General features: G+C 38.4%; 1 protein-coding gene across 2 annotated transcripts in view; it reads right to left on the minus strand.

Annotated features, from left to right (window-relative positions):
- Window positions 1–9,389: 9,389 nt before the first annotated feature.
- The window catches only part of plod2 (procollagen-lysine, 2-oxoglutarate 5-dioxygenase 2), a 34,330-nt gene continuing 25,288 nt past the window's right edge, over window positions 9,390–18,431 (minus strand). The window contains exons 11-20 of one of the 2 annotated variants that reach the window (XM_003439210.5): window positions 17,788–17,892; window positions 16,855–16,980; window positions 16,197–16,338; window positions 15,412–15,474; window positions 14,109–14,222; window positions 13,749–13,814; window positions 13,401–13,505; window positions 11,971–12,117; window positions 10,619–10,744; window positions 9,390–10,450 (exon numbers count right to left, since the gene is read on the minus strand). In XM_003439210.5, the coding sequence (XP_003439258.1) occupies window positions 10,295–10,450; window positions 10,619–10,744; window positions 11,971–12,117; window positions 13,401–13,505; window positions 13,749–13,814; window positions 14,109–14,222; window positions 15,412–15,474; window positions 16,197–16,338; window positions 16,855–16,980; window positions 17,788–17,892 (1,150 nt within the window). In that variant the 3' untranslated portion in view covers window positions 9,390–10,294. The remainder of the gene's footprint in view (window positions 10,451–10,618; window positions 10,745–11,970; window positions 12,118–13,400; window positions 13,506–13,748; window positions 13,815–14,108; window positions 14,223–15,411; window positions 15,475–16,196; window positions 16,339–16,854; window positions 16,981–17,787; window positions 17,893–18,431) is intronic. The other variant, XM_005448893.4, reaches the window with a different exon arrangement.

Consider the following 18,431-nt stretch of genomic DNA (forward strand, 5'->3'; position numbering starts at 1 on the left):
GTTACAAAAAGTATTTTGGGGGATTCAAGTCAACCACCCTTAGACTAAGTTATTTTTTACAGTTTATTTTTTCCACTTTATCAGCACAACTACGCAGAAATGATAGTGAAATGTATACATTTCATTAAATGAGGCAACACAGAGTCATTGTTAACATAGGCAGGCAGATTGTGATTATTTGCATAGCCCCACCACCCTCCCCCAAAACCCACTTCTAAGCCAGGAAAAACCCTGCAAAATGCAGTTTTTGTAACGTTGTGATGAAAGTAGTCTTTTGCCCAGGAAATATAAGCATTCTCTAGGGGAGAAAAACTGCTTTCCTTAATCTTTATACACAAACCTTGATCTTCAGTAGTTACATTGCAAGTCTGGTTGGAATAAGTATAAAGCTTTCAACAAAAATACTGAATACATGCTCCCAAATGATTTGAAGTGCACAAAAACACTTCCTGTGGTTTAATTTAGTTTGTTTTGTTTTTTTTGCTAGACATTGTGTATCAAGATGGTCAACACGGCCTTTGAGTACATTCATGTCAAAGAAGAAGAGTTGTGGTTTGTTTTTAAGATAATGGACGTTCCAGATCACCTCTGGCCTAGAAGAAGAGTTTCCCATCAGCAACTTAAACTCTTCCAGATTTTGGGGGGTATTTGATGCATGTCAGCATAAAAGCCAGAGGTAGTGAGTTAGGCTATCTCAAGAGGCTCTGTGTGTGTTTTATACAGTACATGATGCACATGTGCCGGAGAAAACGTGGTACAAGGCATAAACATGGTCAAGATTTCTTTTTAGTGCCTGCATTATATAGTGGTTTGCATGTTTGCCTACCAGGAAAAAAAGATCCCTAGTTCAATCTAAAGAGGAGACACAAATCCCTTTGCAGTTGCATCACGAATAGCATCCAGCATTAAACAAAAATTGCCAAATTAAATGTGTGGATGCTACCTTCTGTGGGACCCCTTGTGAATAAAGGAGCAGCTGAAAGTAGCTTTAATTTTAGTATGCGACTCATTTTTTTTCTGTCTGAGTGATGGGGGTTACTCAGATCATGGCTGAGATTAGTGAGGTGGGTGGGCAGGGGTGGGGTGTGTGGGGATAGTGTTTATTGACAGTCTGAATGGCCCGGGGGAAGACTTTGAGCATGTTTGTAGTATGTGAGCAGCTCAGAGCAAGAGGCTGTAGGCAAGTGCTGCCAAGTTCCAGGGACAGAACCTTGGTAACTGGAGAGAGACAAGTGAGGGAGGTATGTTGAGCCTAAAGCCAGAGTGTATGTATTAGCATTTAAGAATGCATCTGTCTCTACATACAGAAGGAGTTTTTTGAGAAATTTCCCACATAGATAAGCTCTCTTACTATTCCCAAGCTGCATGGTGGAAAATAATTAAACATGTTATTTTTTAACCTTTTTTAATCAGTGGTCTCACTTGCTTTAAAAGGTTCCCCTGTGAGATACCGACCAGGCAAGATACAAAAAAGCTTTTGACCTTGTGAGCCAGTCTTAAGCTTTGCATTCCTGGGAGGCTGTGTTGCCTGAGAGATCTGAGGGATTTCTAGCTTTCACAACTCCCCGTGGTTTCTAACCTCAGTGTTTACGTGTGCTGGAGAAAGAAGGGAGCGAGACTGAGGGTGGGGGATGGGGTTCCCAAGTGTGCTCTATAATGACCACCACTTGACTTTGGCATTGTGCTTTGCACTTGTTTCTCAATCAAACCCTTACCTTCAGAGGCTAAATTTACTCTACCATCTCACACAGAGGACCCACAGCTAAGTTCAGGTCTACTCTGTAATTCTATTAAGCCAACCCTAATATTATGCAGAGCAGCACCTGACAGATATAACAGCAATGCAATTTTTTGCTACCTCAAGTGTTGTGAAAAAATTACCTACCACTGGGCTTTGAGTAGCTTGTCAGTTTCATTCATTCTTTCCAAAAGATTTAATCAACTTGTTATATCAAGTAATATTTTATTTAAGATACTGCTGATAGAGGCACGTGCAATGCATCATTACATCACTGGAGAGATCCTTGCAAGTTTGGTTGGTTAAATGGATGACTGGAATATTTCAACAACTATGGCATGAATCAATATGGAGTTTGTTTCTAAAAAGTGGAATCCTAACGACTTTGGTAATAGTCTTCCAGCTTTACTTTGGCATCTGTAGCCTTCTGTGTTTTGGGTGTTGGGGATCTGAATCCACATTATTGTCTTTCCAGCTCAGTTTATGCAGAAAACATTTATCTTTTGCAGCATATCCAGTTGTTTCAGAACCTGTCCCAGTCGTATACAGCATTTTAAATGCATGGTATATGCATTTTTAGCCAAGTCTACCTGATGAAATATTAAAGTTTTGCACGGTTAGTTAGACTTGACCTAGATATTAAATTCTCCTTCCACAGAAACTTGTGAAAGTCAGTACAAAAAGATGGTTAGGGCAGAGTGCCCAGATGAAGGCAGAATGCCACAGCACAGAGCTGCAGACCACAATGTCCAGTGTGGAAGATTTCCTTTGTACATACAACAGAGGTATCCAAGGGGAAAAAACACCCCCTTGCTTGTGGTTGGTCTTTTAAGTGGGAGCCAAAGAGCCAATTAGAAGGATCAGGGTGGATCACCACTAGTTTTGTCTTGATGTGCTGTGGTCACCAGATTGCCAGCCTGTCGCTGCTGCTTCTGGCTCCTCAGAGGGCATTAGGTTCATATGGATGGCTCAAAACAAACACACCCGTGCTGAGGGATTCTTCGTCTTTAGTATCTGGTAGGATATAAAGAAGTGCTAACTACAAATCTAACAAGAGCCACACAACTGGGAACATGCAATTATATCATACCAACGGACAGACAGCTACTGGCGAAAGCTTTCTATGGAATCCAGTCAAGAGAAACTATGGGAAAGCTGCAATATCAATCCTTTCTTTTGCATATAACCTTTTCTGAAGCAATCAGTAATACCCAAGTATTATTTTAAATGTTTCAAATATAGATTTTAGCTGGGTGTGATTTTGTTACAAGGGAAGGCAGAATCTTTCATTCACACCAATGGTCTAACAAAGATTCATATTTTTACCTGTTGTATTCTTGCCTCCCGTAATACTATTGTAAGATAACAAGCTGTATCTTGAGGTAAAACAAGTGAAGTGTTGGAATTGTGAGTAATTTGAAGAAAAAGATTGCTGAGGTTTGGCAATAGAGACATCATTTTTGTGGTCTTGAAGTAAGAGAAAAAGCAGAATTGCATCCATTGTAGCAAAAGTCTGCATATAAAACACAGATGTTGCCACTGTGATGTCACTCATTGATTTGTGGAGCCTCAATGTTCTCAATGCATTTTATTTAACAAAATGTTGGCATGTGGAGGCAGAAGCAACCATAAAAACTGATCTAAGTTTAAGTTTGACCATCCATCCGTCCGTCTGTCCATCCATGCCAATTCAGGGTCACCTGAAGCTGGAGCTTATTATTCACATTTCCAAACAGTCCATGCTCCACAAAGTGCTTAAAAATATAAAATGCCACTAAAATAAATGTAATGCAAAAAAATAATACAGTAAAATGTAGAAAAACAAATAAGACAATAAAATAAGTCAATAAAAACAACTAAAACAACAACAACAACTAAGGCTGTTAAAACCAAAATGTTTACATCAAAGTGTGTTAAAAGCCAGACCATAAAAATGTGTCTTTAGTAACAATTTAAAATGTTCGAGTGTTTGTGCAGATCTGATATAAAGAGGGAGGCTATTCCAGAGTCTAGAACCTGCCACAGAGAAGCCTCTGTAGCCATGAGACTCAAGTTTAGTCCATGGAATAGTTAAGGTTAGGACAGGTCACCAGTCTTTCACTCGACCCACACAGAGAGGACCAATGACTAAAGCTAAGCTAAACACTTACAGCAAATTTAGAATTGCTGTCAAATGTCATAATGGGTAAAACTGGACTCGTACAGTATGTAAAGGTTAAACCTAAGAATCAGCACATATTATCACTGTATAATCACATGCTAAATTGTACAATTAAAATCTCTCTTGTGATTGTACAATTATATAACACCTAGTACACGGTCATGTTATACCATGTGTCTTGTGCTTTTGGATGATAACACATTTGATACTTTATGGCACATTTGCACGAATGAGACACTACACTCACTGCCTTTCATCACAACTTCAGATAGGCTGTTGCTCTGTCAGTGAGTGGTTGAAATCCCCTCATTCTTTGCTTATCTTTGATGTTTTCAAGAAAGAACCTTGATTTTGGGGGGGATTATTCTTACTTTTAAAACTGATATGACACTATTAGTGAACTGTACTGATAGTTATTGATTTTAGGTAGTTAACCAGTCACCTCAAAGACTTTTTAGAAACGTCACCATGAAAGACTATTGTCTGTTATTATTATCCAAACTTGGTCTCTGCGGTCTCAAGCCCACTTATTTTAGAGGGGCCTGTTTGTCTGTCAATAAGGTATAACAATATCCATATTCTTGCCAGACTGCCAGTCCAAAAGAAAACTTTTTTAGTGGGGCATCAACCATTTTAAGTCTCTCTTATGCGAAAGTCCAACATAATATAGGTTTACATGCAATAAGTGTAATTATTGTTACATTCTGATACAATGCTGTTATTACTGTTGCCTTACTTTATGCTGAAATCTTTGTTAGATTTCCATTTATGATTCATAGCCTATTTCAAATGCTTCCTATCATCACAGAGTCAAAATTAGACCCATCAAAGATTTATATATTTAGGCCTTAGTTTCATTATGGCCCACTCCCACCAGCTCCTATCTTGTGAATCATTATGGACATACTGAGCGTGGGTGGTCATCTCCAGTACTGTGCCAAGAATTACAAACTAGCTGATGAAAGTAGCAGGGAAATTGACTGTTTGACGTTTGTCGACAGTCATCAACAAACACGACAGCAAGTGGCGTCAGCTGGTATTCAGGCAATTTCACTGCCTGTCTAAAAGCACGATCAGTGTATTTGATTTGTTCTCTTTGCTTGCCAGCATTTAAAAAAAAATTTGATTATATTTAATTTGTAATGTGTGAACATTGCCCTAGATAATACTTTGAATGTGCTTACATTTACAGCTTCCTGTGAGCAGACAATATAGAAAAAATGTGCATTTACACAAGTAAGAAAAAGTAATCAGTTTCATTTCTTCACACCATCAAGAATCAAAATATATTTAATTTAGCACAACAGCCAAATTCTTGGCTGGACTGATTGATTTCTTGGATTTGTATTTACATTTAAAACAAAGGTTGAGTTTTCTTACATCTAAGAATGAACATGCTTTTATCTTCTTTTTCTGTCTTACCGTCTCTCTTTACACTGAAAAATCCCTGACATCCACTTTAGAAGTGGCATAAACAGTCTGTACCCACAGGGGGGCTCTAAATGCCAGGCTCTCGTTGCTCCTTTTATGCAACCACATTGACCTAAGACACGTAGCCACCACGTAGACTTGGGCACACACACCCTGACACCAGAATGCCCCACTGCACAACACTAGTCTTCTGTCTGCACTTCAAATGACAAAGTACAGGTTTAAACACACTAAAAGATCATTCAAAGGACTCCAAAATAGCTCATAAAGAACATGTTGTGTGACTGTTGTTTGCTTTCTATAAACAGAGCTTCTGTGGCTTTAGAAAACTCCCCATCCTCCACCCATCTTCCATTCCACTTTTGTCTTTTCCATAAATCAATATCTGCCTGAGAGTGTGGGGCTGCTGATTGTTTTTACAGAGCGTTGCTGTGTAATTTTGCTAAATGGTACTTGCACCCAGTTTACTTTGAGATGGTAAACAGTCTGGCTGGTAAAAAGTGAGGGTGTTGATCGCCTCGAAGCATACAATCAACATAATTGGTATTGTGGACTGAATGTATTTCATTACTTACCTGGGAGATAGGCATGATGATAGGCCCGTAATAATAAGTACTATTTTGGTTACAACCAACATTATGGATCATGTTCAATACGGATCATCTTGTCTTACCTAACATGTGGCATGAATCTTTTTGTTTTTCTGTTTGTTTCATATATATTATAGATGTTAGCCTCACATGTGAGATTGCAAACAAAACACATTAACAGGGATTTGCAGACTCAGAGTCTCGCGCTCTTTTTATACAACCCAGTAAAGGTTTTACAATGTGTTAGAGCTGCTGCTGTTGCCTCAAACAGGAGTTTTTAAATGGTTAAAAAAGAATTAGGAGTAAATACTTCAGCTGGCACAAGCCAGGTTTTAATCAAAATATAAGAGTTAAATCGAGATAATTCCCTGCATTTATAACAGTTTTTAAAGAAAAGATATGAATATATTCATTAGATGCTATCAAGTCATTTTCTTCTTCTTTGCGCTCCAATGATGCAAATGTAAAAGTGATGATGATGATCAAGTTTTTGGTTCTTTCTAGAACAGGTACCTTAACCAAACAAGTAGCAGCAGGCCTGCATACTTCTGTGTCTCCACTGCTGAAGATGTTGCTCCATAGTGGAGATCCCAGACTGCTTGTTAGCAAATGATACAGAAATAGTCACATTTCCAAGCTTTTAAACATGCCTATATTAGCTGCATCTGTTCTGCTCACACAGTTCCTAAAAGACCTCAGGTCCCCGAAGCCCCATTTATGTGAAATGTGAGATTGAATTCATTTAACATCTTTTGAACTGCGCACAAGTGAAAATAATGGACACAAACGTATTTGCACGCATCCATTAATGCACAACATGCCGACTCAGTGGCATCAAATGTTTCCTACTGTATCTGTGTTCCATCACAGTACTTTTCCACTGATGCCTCACTCACAATTGCACTGCGCCTGAACCTTCTCCCTGGCCCCAAACCACACTAATCAACCAACTCCCCTACTACCCCTCCGCCCTCTTCTATAAATGTAATTTGAGAAATTTACAGTGAAATAACCACGCACTACATTTTATATGTCTCTCTCTCTCTCTCTCACACACACACACACACACACACACACACACACACACACACACACACACACACACACACAAACACACACACTCAAACACACACACTCATGCAGGTAGCCTTTTTGCCATGATGCTGTTTGGATGAAAAGGTTGCACTGTATCCTGCAGAAGTGGTATATTCCTCAAGGATGATCACTGACTTTGCATGGATTTCACGGATACACACAAAACACATGTCTTACAAAACTATTCTGTCAAGAGGATGATGAATTACCTAAAGCATATGGCTAATGATAACTTGTATATTTTCACTGGAAACAAATTCCATGGAAATACTCCTGGTTTCATTCCAAACGCCTCCTCTCTCATTGTCCAAAAATGATTCAACACCCACAATCATAAGTGAGTCTGTTGCACTGGATGACATGCTGTTGTACAGTGTTTTACGGATTCGGATAGGCTTGCTTGGTGCCAAAAGCTCATAGTATAGCACACCAAAGGTTTATTAATCTACAGCTGGAAGTTAAGTCTAGTAAAAACAGCAGTGTTAAGGTGCACGAGGAAATTAACTGGGAAGAAAAATGTGGAAGAAAAGTGGGGAAATTAAACTAAGATGAACTGAAACTGCATATTTGTGACTTACTGTCGCCTTTTTTCAAGAGAGCTAGATTTGGTGGCTCAACAGTATAAACAAAAGTATGAAAGGATGTATCTTGTTGAACTTGGACAGTTAAGAATAGTTCTTTTGCCACTTAATAGATTTTCTGCCTTGTGGCACACGCCAGGTCACAATGCTCTTACGCTTTAGATTAATGTTTTGATTCATTACCCCAGGCAGTAAATGAGTGACTGCACTAACAGGTAAATAGTGCATTAAGGGCAGACAAAATATGCTGGAAACTTCTCATTATACCCGTGGTGCAAGATTGCCTCTAAACCATCAGCTACAGATATGACCACACATAGACTGGCCCCAGGCACTTAAAATCCTACAATGTTGTAAACACTTAATTTAAATCCTTTGTTTGGTCAAGACCAGAGTGCTTGCTGGGGTAATGTCTAAATCACTATTTGCCACTGGGCACCCAGCAGTTAGTGGTGCACTTGAATTTACTTTGGTATAAAAACTAAATTCCCATCTCAAAAACCATTTACCCTAAGTATGGGTATTCATTGGGTTAAACATGGTGCGTACAACCATGTACAACTGTAAAAACACAGACTCTAGAGTTGATTTTATTAATAAAAGAAGGAAATGACCTTGAACAACCTGCCTTTGCCTCCAAAACATCGAGTATACTGTATCCTACTTGCGACTTTCGAATAAATCAAGGTTCAGATATGTGTTTCTTCCTTTTGATAAAGGCATTGCTGTGAGAATCTCCTAGTTTGGTTGGTAAAGAGGTTTTTCCTGCATGCCTGGTTGTAATCAATGTCACCTTTCACAGGGTCTGGACACTGCGCAGTTCAAGGGAAATGATGGCTACAAAGGGCTCTTTCAGCAGCTGAGAGCCTTTCCTAGTCCGACCTAAATCTCCTCCTTCTGCGCTCCCTGCGTCTTCACTGCTTCATAGCGGCCACTCAGAAATTCAGCCCTCATTCGGCTTTTGACGGAGCAAAAATGCACATCTGGTCAGGTAAATACACGGCCCTCAAGGGGGAAGTAAAGCTCCAGAGGGTGTCGGCAATAAAAAGAAATGGGATTTGATAAGAAGGTGAGAACTTGGATAAAATCTAGGGCTCAATCTAAGGTGGATATTTTATTAAGTTTCTAGATGGTAAACATATAGTCATCTAAAGGATAAAAATCATAGTTTTCACTGGATGTTTTTTTTTCCTCTGTAAGCTTTGCCTTTAACACCTCCCCTCTCTGTTCTGTCATCAGTCTTTTAAACACCATCTGTACCACTTTCATGAAGTTGCATGTACATGTTTACACTTAGCCCCTAAGGTAAACTGAACCACATTCGCACTGATGTACATCATCACACCGCACCCAAGCACTTCGGGGCTACTCCCTGCGCAGAGGAGTACTTCAGTCCAAACCAACCATGATGGGTTTAACATGTGACATGTCCAGACTTGGAAAATGAACTGATAAAGCGATAAGACAATGAAAGCTTGTATGCAGTGGTAACTACATCCAGACATTCTTCGATCTACAAAGAGACTTCTCAGTTTGCTATCTGGACAGCGAGTGCTTTAAATGAAAGAATGTGCTTTCAGCTGCTCCATTATTTCCCACGAGGTCATCAAAGTGGATGGATCCACATGGTATGCCAGATGCAACCATCACATTTACCCACACTTGTGACCTCCTGAAGCTGGGTTTGTGTCTCCTCTCAGGGTCTCGTAAGGCTCATGAGGCAATGTGTTGACTTTACCACAGCGCACATTAGTATATTAAATGCAAAATTAGAGTAAATTTGAAAACATTAATTTTTCAGTATTCAGAGTTTTTTTTTAATTGAATTACACAATAAGTTAAAAAATAGTTTGCTGAGTTTTAAAATCCAGTCACTCATATCTGTCAGAAAAAAGGAAGAACATTTTGCAGAAATATTTTCAGTAAAGCAAATCAGTGTTGCCAATATTCAGTAAAGAAAGAAGGAAAGCCTTTCAAGTAAAAATGACATATCGATCTTCATTTAGCTAGAATTCTTATTGAATTCTGCTCTCTTTGCTGTGCAAAATTACAGTACACAAGTTCTTTTAATGGGGCACAAACCAAATGGAAATGTAATTAAAAAATCACAAATAAAACCTTGACTGACTCAGGGTAGAAAACAACGTAGCTTACACTGCAGAAACATGATTATTAGCACCAGTAGTAACTTTTGAAGCAATACGTAAGTTCAGTGACATTTTACCTGAAACACAACTTTATACACAATGGTCATCCGCACAACCTCACACAGTAGAGCTAATTGCTAGCAAATCAACCAGGGTGCATTAATGATGGTAAACATGACAAAGCAATGAAAATCATGACAATCTACAGCATAGACAATTTCTTGAAAGATTTTGGTTTTGAATCAAAAATGAAGCAATAATGTGACAGAAATCCTTACCCTGCTAGCTTGCTTTTTGTTTCAATTTGTGTATCAAAACTGTTAATTGCCTTTGTTACTTCCCTTTCCTCTCTATTCTCTGTCTGACAGAGATTATTTGAATGCAACTTTTTCAAGATTTTAAAGCAACTGCTTTAAAAAAAAGAATCGCATCAGCAGAACAGCTTGTGCGCAAAACTTCAAATCATACAACCAAACAAAAACAAAAAAAAATTGGACGAAAAAAAGCGAAGCGTGGTTGAAAGACTTGATATCATAAGGCCGTCAGGTAGTTTAAGGATCAATAAAAGACACTGCAATATAGCGGGTGCCGCCGGTTGTGGGTAGGCCTTCATGCAGGTGAGTCAGTCGTCCCGGGTGCATGAAGCTCCAGCCTTTCCTCGGTGATTCTATGGTGCAGTTATACCGATGGAATCGGCAACCCCCTCCCTAAAAAAGTAAATTGGATTTATAATTGTGAAATAAATCACTGGGTTAACAATACTCATCAGACACATTATCTAATTGGAAAGCTTAAGATAAAATCTACATTTAAAAAAAAAAAATATAACAAATATAATATTAGTGTGACTTATCCCGCATAATACAAGTCCTTACCTGAAAGTCTATGCCTTTGTTATTCAGAGCAATGTTGATGGTGAAAGTAGAGGAGTCATGGTGGGGCCTCAGGTATGCTTGTCTCTCAGGAGTGTATTTTACAACAAAGTTCATTATAGCATAACCCTGTGACAAAAGGATAGAATGCATTAGCTGACAGTACTGATGTTACCTTCAAATAAAGAATTATGCTGAGGACATAAGTTACAATAAGGTAATACTATTCTACTATGTGAACCTGTCCACCAGTATTACTTTATTATTATAAGGTTACTATCACTTTAAAGTCTGTATACAAAAATTACAAATGCATGGATGTCAACTTTATTGCTAGCAAGTTCTGATAGTGTTTCCAGTATATTACTATAGTATTCCTAATAGACATACATACAAAGGCATATGTATATTTCCTACTACAGTTTTTAGGGCCACTGAAGATTGGTGAAAAAAATGAGGGGCAGGGAATGGGGGATACAAAATCCTAAGAAAAAACTCAACTTTTCGACATTAAAGTGGCAAATTTGTGAGGAAAAAGTGGCAAGCTTATGAGAAAATGTCCATTATGCTGTAGTTCTTGATACACAAAGACAATCACCTCATCCATATGAGTGTCCTGTTTAAATAGATCCAGTTCATGACAGCATCTCTTCAAAGACATGATGCTTATGATAATGTGGTGATTCTGAGCTAAAATCACAAGTATTTCTCTGTTGCTAAATCAAATTAAAAGATATAAATTAATTGTTTTTTATGGTATCTAATGTTGGCATAGTGCATACCAAACCCAATGTGCAAAGCCATGAATTCCCTTGACCAGATAATGCTATTTTCCAAGCTATTGTTGACAAATTTGTCATTTTTCTTACAAACTGTCATTTTCTTCTCAGAAATTTGCCACTTTAATCTTGAAGATTTGCCTTTTTTTCTCATAAATATTATTGTTTTTCTGATCTTCAGTGGCCCTAAAACGTTATCATAATTTTCCCTAGTTTCTGGGTACTTATTACCAAATGACTTAAATTTCAGTGTAACATTAAATTAGTATAACCATTGTTGATACAAGAGATTACTTGGTTGTTACTTAGATATTACTTTGGTAATTAAGGGGTAATAACTTACATTTTCCATATTGGCACCTTGTACTTTCCACCTTACTACCCCATTATTACCACAGTATTAACGAGTGGTAATGGAAAATTCTACCCATTTGTCATCCAATGGAAAATTTGTCATCAGCTGTTAAGATTCACATCAGAATTGGCCATAAACATGAATAGCAGGTCATTACAAGATTAAACTTTTCTGCTATTATAACTCAGCTTTTAGTAGAAAAAGGTCAGATTCACACAAACCTTTGTGTAATAGCCAGAGAAAACTTTTAACGTGACAGGTGATATGAACTCTCGGATGAAATGGAGCCACTCTTTCTCAAACCCAATTTGCTTCATGTGAATGTCATCCGTCGGCACAGTCTCATAGCCTCCAGCAATCCGCTTGTCCTGAGAAAAAGGAGAGAAACAGAGCACGATGCAGTGTGACTAACGATGGAACAAATGACCCACTATCCTCAAAGTGTGTGTCCACAGTTTCAAAGTGATGGTGATTGTGATGATGTGCATGCGTTATTTTTTTTTTAAACCACAGGCTGTTCTGTTGTCTGCCTGTATGAGACTTAATGACCCATCCAGCTCAGTCCTCTCAAACAGAGTCAAAGTATTTGTACAAAATGTAATCTGGCCAACTTTGAGCCAATGGGAATTAGACACCATTAAACTAAAACACAGCTGGGGTTTTTTGGTTGTATTCAAATGGCCAACCTTGTGATGACAGCACTAAAATCATTTTTCTACTATATACATTAATCATAGTTGCATGTGTGTAACTTTCTGTGTCATGCCAAAACATAACTTTGACATTTATAAGCTAGCAAGCTAACCAAGAATAGTCTGTTTGATACTTGTTACATCTGGATGCCATTTAACCCACAAAAGTGAAAGACTGCTTAAAAGTATCAGCAATAGTTAACTCAGTTAATTCATGTAAACTTTTGGGGTAATTTCAAAAATCTAAATTTCTATCTTATAATGTTAAAAGAATCAATAAACCTTTTAGTCATGCTAGTGGTGTTAGCAAATGGTAGCATGTCCTCACACTATTGTTGTGAGCTAAAGCTGGTGCTGCGCATAACCAGCCAAAACCAGCTTCACCAGCAGACCTTTTAATCATTATTAATGATAGGAAGAGTGTCTTCTTGTTTCTGGCAACATGCAATGGGTATTTGTCATTATATATATTACATAAATGAAACCACCAGTTGATGAATTTAAAGTACACTGGTTGTATTTAGCCCTAAAAAAACTTTAAGATGTTAAGCAAGATAAAGCAGACACATCAAACTGTAAGTACATTCCAGTTTTCCCAGCATATCTGTTATGCTAATTAAATTAACTTAATCTTTGCAATCTTTTTTACTATCATAGTGCTGAATTTTCAGACTTTCTATATTTTTGGAATCTTTATGTGTCATTTAATATTTTTTGTTCCTGTGGTGAAGATTTTGTGGTGGTTGCATCTCAGGTCCTGCCCTTTCTAATAAATATATATTGCTTTTTCACTCACACTTCTAAACTGAATCCAGCACCACTTATATTTTATTATGCTTGTGACCTTATTAAAATGTGTAAACATGAAACAAAGAAAGAATAAGAAGAGCACTGTGCCTGTAGTGTCACAATTACACTTAGCACTTTATGTTCAGTGAAACTGGGCTAACAATACACACCTGGTGTTTGCCTCCAGACCATGAACCGTAATGCTCCATCTCCTCAACTAGTTCATCACAAGCCTTCTCTGAAAAGACTGGGAACCAGAACACATCTGGACATGGCTATAAAACACACACACACACACACACACACACACACACACACATTGACACACAAAAAGAGGCTACTGAGAATAGACTTGAATAACACCTTCACGTTGAGCTCTAGTAACTGTAATGTAATACCCAGATATGGTAAAACCAGATGTTGGGTTTTTTTTCCTGCGACATTATGTCATCCCATTTCCCCTCACGGTCTGTATCAGTATGTTGAAGACATACAGATACACATGTATATATACAAACCTGCTCCAAGTAGTTCTCAGTGAAAATTCGAGTGTAGTTTGAGTGGATGTATTTCTCTTTCCAATCCTGCAAGCAGAAAGTACTTCAAATTAGTGCCCATTTTCTGAACTGTTTTCTGACCTGCATACCTCACAGAGCTAATCTCATCTCCCACAGGGCAGATCCCAGCTTGTCAAATACAGTAGTAAATCATCAGTCAGGAGCCTTATCACACCAAAGTCATTATTCCAAAATTGTCTTACATCTGTAATTGTTCCATTATTGTTAATAACCTTTACAGGTGGCTGTTGTTTATTTCAGCTATTCAGAAAAAATAGCTTTTTTGTGGTTGAAGGATAATGAGAGATCATAATGACTTACCACAGGGTTTTCAAATATCTGCCACAAGTCATTGTTGTAATGAGAAATGTTATAATTGGCTGTGGAAATGAGCCTCCCAAATTCGTGACGGTTGGTTATGTACATGAAGACTCCCTGCAGCAAGCAGGAGAAAGTTGAGTAAGTTTCATAAAAGTTAGAGAAGCAAAAGATTTCTGTTGTTTCACAAGCAAGATTTACTTGTCTACATAATCATCATGCATGCAGTATTAGAAAACATGAATACTCATGAGTAGTTATCACTGGCAATAAAACTGACAAGCTGATACTTGTGGCAAACTACTAAAAGCTTCATTTGCACAAAACTGAGAATATAGTCGGATTTAAGTGTGCTTAAACACACTGAAATCATTACTGAACTCTACGTTCAAACAGACACAGATGTCATATAAATAATCTTAGATTATTTATGGGTGTTGGGGAAGGGTCCTAGAGGGTTGGGAACTGGATAACATGGGGCAGGAGAGGAGGAGAGGAGTGGGAGAACAGGAACAGAGGGGTGCTGGGGAGGTTGGGACAAAGCAAATCCAGGAATTATATTCCCTCTAAAGTGAAGCATGGGGAGGGCGATGTGTAGGAGTGGTTTGGACTTACTATCAGACTAGGCTTTGTGCTTGATGAAGATGAATGAAAAATTAAGGATAGTTTTGCAATCTCTTTGCACAAGTTTCCAAATTGCTAAAGTACAAATGCATTCTGTGACAAACTGTGATTTGCACCAGATGTTTAACATGACTGCGGGAAAAAATTGTTTGAGCCTAGTCTGAGATTAGTCAGTATGTTTAGAAAGAGCAGCTGGTAACGTGTGTGTGATGTAGGGTTTGTTTGTTTAGGGTAAAGCATCAGGACAGGGGAACTGCTCACTGTGTGAACTAACTCTCCAAGCTTTTGTCTCCTCCGTGATCTGCTCTTAGAAGCAATCATAAAAACATAAAAGAATATGAGTCTTTCTCTGTCTGACTGAGATCATTTTACTTTTAGACCTAAAGTTATCACAAGCAAAAAGTCAACATCAATTTCCAAAGAGTTGCCAGTTATCTTAATTTCTTATGCAACAAAGTAGGCAACTCAGTACGACTTTATTAAGAATTTGTAACTGCGCATTTTCAAAAAACATTCATTATAAACTCATAATCACAAAACCTCCAATACTAAATTCAGCATAAGGGAAAATTTATATCTGTGCTTGAAAGTATGCATGCTACATGGCTTAGATTGGTTTCTGAGTGCTAACCCATTGGAAATGGATGTTTCAGAAAGCAGAATATTCAAAACAAATGGAAACCTTTGGGGGCCTGAGCATATGGAATGATTCCGGAGAAGGGGAGTCTTTTTCTCTGTGACTGGTCTAAAATAAAGGAGAAGCATCATGTAAATAAGGTGACATTAATGAATTCAAAATAAAAAAACAGGGTGACAGAGGAAGTACATATGTCACATACATAGGATTTCAGGAGGAGAGGAAACACGCCTGCACGAAAAAGAAGCAAGATTCCCTCTGAAGCTGATGTTTTTGTAGGTTAACATGGGAGCAATGCATGCTAGGGGAGCAGGCCAAGCAAACCAAACAACATACACCGTGTTTGAATCAGACACTGTAGCTGCCAAGTCCAAGTGACCCAAAGCAAGGCTAGGTAACAAGTTCACAAGTGAAAAGAAAAAAAACCCCACAAGAGACAAGACCCTTTCTGTCTGGTAGCCAGCCAGACATCGGTTGTACTGACTGTGCTCACGACAGGTTAAAAGAAAGTAAAGGATGATGGGATACAAGTGTAGCAGAGAACCTCGCACGACCAAAGAGACACTGTAAACACAGGACGGTCATGCCTTGCTGACGAAGACACTCATACATACTCATACATACAAACACTGATACTTGCCAGTCTTTGGTTTCCGTTGAGCTGTTGACTTTTGTTAGTAGCAAAATTATTGCTTAACCAAACTAACTATTATAAATATACCTAAAGTTAGTATGACCTTATACACTCTTGTTGCTAAATTAATCTTAATATTTTATAGACAGTAGTGCTAATAGAGGAATCCTTAAAGATGGCGGTTGTGCCTTCTTACCATTTCTCTGGCATTTCTACATAAAGCCATATCTGGGTCCAGTTTTTCCAGAACAAAGTAGTTCCTTTCTTTCAGTTCATTCCTTAAGGCACTGCCCTTGACAAGGTATACATGTGCCATGTAAGGAATGTTCCACACACCCCTAGAAACAACAAGACATAAAGACGGGAAGTGCTTATTTTGTATTAATCCTCAAAATCTGAATTCTTGGAATGCATTGTGTGCAGTAGTGAACTGGTAGAAAAGAAAGCTCAGCATATTCATTTAGAATCTTTTGAAACTTACATAACAACCATTTATTTTCTGCATACTGCCAATCTGGGTTCCAACTGTTGTGGGTAAATAAGTGTTTCCGTGCAATCTTAGAGCAATTCTAACTTACTAACTTACTTTTAAGCAAAGTCAGTCAGAAATAAAAGTTTGACTTACTTTCAGTGTTTTTCACATCAAATCACTTTTCTGACTGTTCACATAGGCCTTCTAAGTTAGCAGGTCTTATTTTTTGTGGCTAAACATGAAGGAAAATAGTTCCATCACAACGGTTCAAGATTTATTCATAGTTATGGACATGCTCAGAGATCCAGTACCCACATTTGCTTTGTGAACCATGAAATGCAAAGCCATAACTTTGTTTACCCTTATTGCTCTTGTGACTTACACGCGTTTTCTCTGCACAATGTCAACATAATCTTCAGATCGGGCGTAATAACCATCCAGACTCAAGGCTCCCCAGAAGTTGGACCACAGCTTGCCGTGACGAGTGACAAGGGGGCCAATTATTTTTCTGTTGGAAAGTGAGAGACGGAGTGAAGAGATGGTAACTCTGTCAGGGAAGTTAAAACTCAGTGAAATCTCCCAAGCAGGCAGCCACCTTTTGCACTGGACCACTTGCCACTGGGGTAAGGCCTCTATCTAAAGTCTCAACCTCTAGCTGGATAGTATACTTTATATTACACTGCCAAGTCAGAAACAGATCACAAAAAACCACGATTCAAACCACACCAGTACGTCATGCTGGACTCAATTCAAAGAAGTGTACTTTCTTTCTGTTAAATAAACTGGGAAAACTTTCGCAAAATAACACAACCATAAATCACAGTGTGGGTTCGTATATATACTGCAGTATGCTAATGGTAAACTTTCTTGGTTGAGATAAATTGGACTTTTGCTCCCACAACCTCTGTGCCAGCTGAGAATTCCCATGCTGTCTTTAAATATCCGTAAACGTCTTCCACTTTGCATGCCGCCAGTCACAATACCATGCCACGGCCACAGTGACATCTAGTTTATGGGAAGGTTTCTTTAAGATCATGAGCTGCAGAAGGGCAAAAAGAGGTTGAATGTTTGTTTTTTGTATAATGCAAAGTGGCATTTCTGAGTTAGCTCAATAGACTCTTTTGCTGTATCCATGTGGCTGGAGAAAAACAGGAAGCCAACCCAGCCTATTTTAAAACTTTAATTCACTCAGCTGTAATGTTCCTGTGGTTTTGCCACTTGCGGGATAAACTAAATGGTTCAATGATCACAACAGCTACCGACAAGGTCTGAACAGGCTCAGTTGTGGCTTCTATTCCAGTTACTGTGTGATTACCTGTTTTGCTCAATGAGGAGCTTCAGTGTCTGTCTGTTGGTCAGCATGACATCAGAATCTATGCTGAAGTAGTAGTCGCATGTGGCATCCTGACGGCAAAGATCCCTAATGAAATTAAAACACAGACATGGCAGAGAAAATGATTTGTTGTTTTCCAACCCAGAGCTGATTACGGTCAATAAAAGGCTTGGAATTAATCACTGTCACGGCTTTAGATTTATCAGCGTCAAAGTATAAGGTGTAATTTTCAATGGTGGAGTCTGACTCTCGCTATCTTTAAACCTCCAGTGGATAAGGAGATTTCAGAAAATTAGAGACTCCTAATAAACCTAAGACTTCTTCATTACAGGGCTGTGCTGACCAATGCTTCCCTGCATGCTGTGCCTAAACGTTTTGGTCCAAATAAAGCTGCAGTTTACACCTGTGTGTGTCTTTGTGAATCCTTATTGCCGAGGATTTTAAATCAGTCACAATGCAGCCTGGAAAAAATTAAGTCAATGAATTTAATTTAGCAACATTTACAACCTTCTTGAGGACAGTCTCAGTCTCCATCAGATGTTTGAGGATGCTTATGACACCTGCTAAACTATGAGAAGACATTTTGGATTGGTCCTCCTTACACAATTGTTTTCCTTCAACATCTT

Source organism: Oreochromis niloticus, linkage group LG9, assembly GCF_001858045.2.
Source record: "Oreochromis niloticus isolate F11D_XX linkage group LG9, O_niloticus_UMD_NMBU, whole genome shotgun sequence".
Taxonomy (NCBI): Eukaryota; Metazoa; Chordata; class Actinopteri; order Cichliformes; family Cichlidae; genus Oreochromis; species Oreochromis niloticus.